Source organism: Poecilia reticulata, linkage group LG9 (assembly GCF_000633615.1).
Source record: "Poecilia reticulata strain Guanapo linkage group LG9, Guppy_female_1.0+MT, whole genome shotgun sequence".
NCBI lineage: Eukaryota > Metazoa > Chordata > Actinopteri > Cyprinodontiformes > Poeciliidae > Poecilia > Poecilia reticulata.
In genome coordinates, this window is record NC_024339.1 from 8,875,433 (window position 1) to 8,881,676 (window position 6,244).

Genomic DNA, 6,244 nt, shown 5'->3' on the forward strand with positions numbered 1-6,244 from the left:
AACTTGATACATTTGACTGGCATCATGGAAAATAACGTTTTCCTGAATCTTCATGACTGTTTGTCTGTTGTCATGATGCTTCATTCAATTCATTTTTAATGCAAAGTTGCATTAAAAGTCCATTAAAAGTGTAAATTTTGCAGTGTCATTATTTACCAAACAATCAAACCTTCATGAGGACTTCTTTATGTTCAGAGTGTAATGACACCTCTTCACATAAAGTGTTACCATTTCAACTTATATTTTATAAAAATGACTGAAAAAAGAGCATTAATAAAAGAAAAGAAAAGAAAAGAGCATTAATAAAAAACAACCTGATTGAAAAATATATTGAGTCCTTTTTTAAATGTTTCCATTTTTTTCCTCATCCTCCAACGCTCTGAGGTCTCCACTTTGAAAAACAGAATCTTACAATAAAAACAACGTTTACTGTAAAATTATGAGTTTCATTTAGCTAAATATGGTTCTAACCTGATTTTCATTGTCGTGTGAAACCTTTTCTCCTCTTCCTCTACTCTTATAATTAGCTATTTGTCTGGTGCATTACAGTCCTGCTGCTTTGATTCTGGAGGTTTTTATGTATAATTTTTAAAATAAATCCCATTATCTGAATGGTTTTGTGAGTCTAATTTCCTCCAGGTCAGAGTTTCTCTCACCAGGCTGTCGTTGCTCTGAGGAAGGACGACGATCCGCTCCAGGCTGCTCAGGACGATCTTCCACAGATCCTTCAGGATCCTCTTCAGCACCGTTTTCTCACAGACGTCAGCGAAAATGCTGAGGCTGGATCACAAATAAAAAAACATGGCAGTTTAAAATATTAACTATTAAAGAAGTCAGCCTGACTGGCACAAATTAACAATCTACATTTTATTTAAAGATATTTAACCTTCATTTTATGAATGATTTGTTGTTTTGTCTGTAAGGGAGATGTGCGACGACGTACTGGATTCATCTCGGAAATCTTCAAGAAAAAACCTCAAAAATTTCTTAGTTTGAAAAGTAGAAAATTTGCTTGGAAATTTTGAGATTATCCTCAAGTTTTTTTTAAGTTTGAGAATTTGAAAATTTACCAGAAAAAAACTCACATTTTTAGAGTAATATCAGAAATCAGAAATGAAAATTTTTGATCGTTGAAACTCAGAAATGTTCTAGTTGTTTGTCTTGAAAATGTCAAATATTGATCTAAAATTTTTTTTTTGTAAATTTTTACCTTAAAACTCAGAAATGTCCTTGTTTTTTTTTTTTTTTTTTTGATATGTTTTTCTGAAAATTCACTCCTTTTTTTATCTACAATGGCTGTCATAATGAAATGAGCAGGGCTGGAGGTAGGAGATTAAGGGCCTGAAGGCTGGGCCAGTTTTGGTGCCTTATCAAAAAAAACAAAAAAAAACAACAAACAAAAAATAATTTTACTCAGGAAAATTATGGTACATTATTAGTTAGCCTACACATCAGCAGGTTTAAAGTGTGACATGTGAAATGGTTCCATCTGGGTCCCAAAAAGAAGTTCAATAAGTTCAGAATGTTTAAATATTTGAGTATTGTATATATCCATAAAAATGGTCCTACTCTACAGTAGATGGTGAGCATCTGGATGACTTACTTCCCATCCAGGAACTCCATTAGGGGCCTCAGCGTTGTGTCGGCGTCCGCCTCCGCAGTGTTGTGGTTGGGCGGGCCTTTCATCTGGTAGAGGATCTCCGCCATCTGTCGCATGCAGCCGTTTATACGATTCTGGAAACTGGAGGGGATTGAGTTAGCAAAACAGATTTTGTTTTGTTTCTTAACATCGTTCACATTAATTTGGGGTTTAGGTCCAAACCAGGTCCTGAGGGTTGTTACCTTTTTGCAAACACGGCACTGAAGTTGTCCAGAATGGTGTTGAGCTTCACCTGGAGTTCGTTGAGGATGTTGGCGGCTTCAGTATCCAACTGCAACATGGTTAGACACAAAAAGGATTAAAGAAATAAGCTAACAGGGCCGATGCGGTTTGGAGTCGGTGCCTGCAGCCAGAACCGGGCTGCAACGTCATGTTCAATGTTGCTCCGTTAAGGAGACACTCCAGTGTCAGTTTTCATGATTTCCATTGTTTTTCCATTTTCATACCATTGTCTTTTTGCTCTTCAGAACATAAATATTCTTGAAAAAGAGCACAGAGGAGAACAAATAACCCAGCTACAAGCTAATGTTAGCACAGCACTATAACTAGCTGCTACAAAGAATTAGCAAGGTGTCTAAATTATTAGCCGTTGACAATTTTTAAAATGTCAACGGCATTTGACAATGGGGTGGGGGGTTGGAATAAGAAGGGTTCGGTGAATGCGCATATGCAACTGGGGGGTTCGGTACCTCAAAAAAGGTTAAGAACCACTGCGCTAGACGTTACCTTGCAAGTTGAAGGATTGTTTGTAATCCACTTGGCACATTTTAAAATTTGACATTTCAGGATTATAAATATTGCTTTTGCACATTTCCTTGTATTTCTTCTGGTTATATACAAGCTAGCAATGCAGCAGCGCTAACTTCTACAGGAATTTTGTAGTTAGGGACCCTGTTAGAGGCACTAATAGGATTAACAGTTTCATTTTTTCCATCTTATGCCAATATAAATGTCTTCTTTAAGGTGGGAAGGAAGGAAATGACAAAAAGACTGAAAAAAAATCAAAGGATACGAGTAAGGAAAGAAAGGAACGAAGGATGACACAAAGTAACAAAAACATATGGAAGAAAAGTAGGAAAAACAGGGAATGAAATAAGTGGAAAAAGAAGAAATTAAGGATGGGGGTGGCAACCCCCATCCCTCCATCCTTAAGGAAAGTGGCAACTATACACTAGAGAGAAATGATTTTGACATGCTCTTTTTATTTTCTAAACCTATCCAGGCCTGGAAAAACCAAAATCAAACTCTAGACTTTTCCCACCTTAATAGGGATTGTGTTTATAATAAATCTAATGGGATAGATTTAAGATTTAAGGAAAAATAGCAAATAAGTGTTAACAGAAAGCCAACTTATGTGTTCTTGTTCTTTTCTGTACAGAAACGAATATAGAAGCCAAAACGGGCCAAAAATCATGGGCACAATATGAAGCTTCTTCATGGAAAAAAACCCTTCACCATTAAACTTGGCCTTGAGCTGCTTGGTAGCAAACCATTAATAAATCTAGGAGTAAGAAAACTGCAGCTCATTTGGATGCTTTGCGTGCTTTCCGTGTTACACCAGTCAAAGCAGCAGCAGCAGCTGGACGAATACAAGGCGAAGCCTCCTAATCAGTCTTTATTAAAAAGCTCCATCAATAACGCAGAAGAGCGTTATTAGCGAGCAGACACTGGGCACGCTGCCACAGAGTCTATATAAGCGGGCTAAAGCTGTACCTTCTTGCATTATAATTGATAAATGTTGGAGGTGAAAGGTTGGTCAACAAAACACACAGCTGTGTTTACACAGTCACGTAAAGCATATTTATGGACATGTAAACATCAAAGTGAAGGTCATGCACAGTTTTTCCCTCATATGATAAGATATTTAGGATTTAAGCTAGTCTGTTTACCTTCACTGCTGGAAGTTTACTCAGTTTAAAGCAGCAGATAATAAGGGCATGGGCACGAAGTGTCATTCAGTAAATAATGACACTTTTAATGCAAAAATGCTCTAAAAGTTGCATTGAAAGTCCATTAAAAGTGCTAACTTTGCATTAAATTGTCATTATTTACAAAATCATGCAATGCCCCACCATCATGTAGCCTAGCATGTATGGAAAAAAACTGATTAGCATCTTATTTTTTGCACGCTTTTAATGTTGCTCCAGTGCAAGGGGAAACTCTATTTATGACATAGTGATATAAATCATTTGGTGTGAAGTCAGGCAAAGTCAATAATTTGATTTTCTGATGAAAGTTCATCAGTAGTGAGGAAGTATGGATCAGTTTGGAAGCTAGCTATTTCCAACTTTTGTAATACCACCGTCTCTGAGCCCCAATCAGGTTTGTTACGTTCACAGACAAGTTATCTCCACTCGAACAAGAAGAAGCCATGAATAAAGTGGTAAAAACAACTTGGGGAAAATAACTTAAGTCTCTCTGTTCAATACTCCTATCCTTCTCTTCTGACGTTCGTCATGGTGTCTCGAATGATTAAGTGACGCAGTTGCAAAGGGTTAATAGTTTGAGTCACGCAGAACTGATCTGACCGTTTCCATAGCAACAGTCAGAACTCTGAAAGCTGTGTGGCTTTGTTAATATTCTGTCCTGGAATGCGGTTAAATGTGCCCTTTTTTTTTTGAGCACCTGCCCCTTTAGTGGTCTCTGCACGGCCCTGGATCTATGTCATAGATCAAAGAATGTCTGAGGTTATGAATGCTAGCATCTCAAAACATCAGGTATTATACAAGCGACTCTTTGACCTTAGTACTGTTTTACAAGGATTTTTAGGATGGAAGAAACTTTAGACACCATGTTTTTTCCCCATGAGTTTTGGCATTGGATATGTGATTACAATAGGAGTAAAGAAAGTTATAAACAATCTACTTCCCAGTATCACTTTTGAATGTCACGACCAGGGCACTGACTCCGAGTACGACATTTTCAACGCCTATCTTTTCAATCCTTTCCTGGCTGTGGGGGAAGTTTCCCTTGGGAAAAAATGTATCTCTCCGTCGTACTCGGAGTTCACTGACTCAGAGTACGACATTTTTGACGCTTATCTTTTCAAGCCTTCCCCAGCTGGGAAGCAAACTTCACTACCTGAGGAAAACTCACAGCGAACTTCCCCAGCTGGGGAAGACGATACTCTTGAAAAGACGGCTGTAGCAGGGAATGATTTCTCCAATCGTTCCCCAGCCGAGGAACAAACTTCCTCGACGGCTTGAGAAAAAGCGGCATTCGAAGACTGGAGAATTGAAGAGAGATCTGTCCTAGAGAAAGATTGCTCTGATCTCAAGGAACAAACTTCCCTGGCTGGAGAATTTGGTTGTGAAAAGAAGACGGTTGAGCCTAAAAAAATTCCGAAAGCGGCCTCAAAAGACTGGACCCAAGTAAAGAGATCTGCCCAAGAGAAAGTCTGCTGTGATCCCAAAGCGGTAATCGTTCACGGCCAGTGCTCACGTGGGGAGGAGTTGAGTATTATGAAGAGGGTGAAGACTCAACTCCTCGTCGTATGAAAGCGGCATTAGAAGATTCGACCTATGAAGCGAGATGTTGCCTAAAAGTCCCCAAAAGTCCCAAAAATAAGTCTGTTAAGCCCAGACGTCAAGCTGGAACTTCATCTTGGTGGCCATTTTGACTGACAGAATGCCACATCTGCTACGCTCCTCCTGATTTTTAGAATGGCAGATCCCCGGCCCTGGGGATGGTCGAGATTTTGACGGAGTTCCTTAGGGCTCTGGATGTTGTTGTTAATTACCACTGGTAAAACAACTTCCTGTTTCAATTCAATTAAAAAATATTGTTAATAATGTTAATCCCAAAGGGAAATTACATGCTGTAGCTCATCAAGATTCTTCAAAGAGCCATTGACGATGGTGATGGCTGTCGGCAGGAAAGATCTCCTGAAGCGGTCTGTACCACACTGAACCTGAAAAAGCCTCTGACTGAAGATGCTCTGCCTTCCCAAGAAGACCATCAGGATTGTCCCTAATTTTCTTAATCATACGAAGAATCCTTTGCATTAACATCTCCAGCAGTTGCACAGTCGTTTCCAGAACAGAACCAGCCTTCTCTATCAGGCTGTTGAGCCTTTTCAGGTCCCTGATTCTGATGCTGCTGCTCCAACAGATGACGGCAGAAAAGATGACGCTCTCAACAACAGATCTGCAGCATCTTGCTGCAAAGCTTGAAGGATTCCTCCAGTCTGCTCTGTCCCTTCTTATAGACGCTTCACTGTTGCGTCTCCAGTCCAGTCTGTTGTCTTGGGTTTGAATCCCGGCCAGCCTGGGTTCTTTATGCATGGGGATTTTAGCACGTTCTACATGTACATGAGTGGGTTTTCTCCGGGTGCTCTGGCTTCCTCCCACAGTACAAAAAGATTTTGTGCACATTAGGTAATAGCTAGATGATGGAAGAACATTTTTTACTTGTTTATAATAATAATTATTAGTAGCAATAATAATAGCAATAATAATATGAATATTAATATATTGGTATATTAATCAACATGCAATTATACAATATATAATATGATATAGTAATTATATTACTATATTACAATTATATATAGTAATATAATTATTACAAATTAGTAATAATTTA

At 38.7% G+C, this 6,244-nt stretch overlaps 1 protein-coding gene across 14 annotated transcripts in view; it reads right to left on the reverse strand.

Annotated features, from left to right (window-relative positions):
- Positions 1-6,244, reverse strand: part of unc13ba (unc-13 homolog Ba (C. elegans)) — a 144,217-nt gene that overhangs the window by 4,221 nt on the left and 133,752 nt on the right. For all 14 annotated transcript variants that reach the window (XM_017306831.1, XM_017306837.1, XM_008417733.2 and 11 more), the window contains 3 exons: positions 1,843-1,931; positions 1,604-1,741; positions 657-780 (listed from right to left, as the gene is read on the reverse strand). In XM_017306831.1, the coding sequence (XP_017162320.1) occupies positions 657-780; positions 1,604-1,741; positions 1,843-1,931 (351 nt within the window). The remainder of the gene's footprint in view (positions 1-656; positions 781-1,603; positions 1,742-1,842; positions 1,932-6,244) is intronic.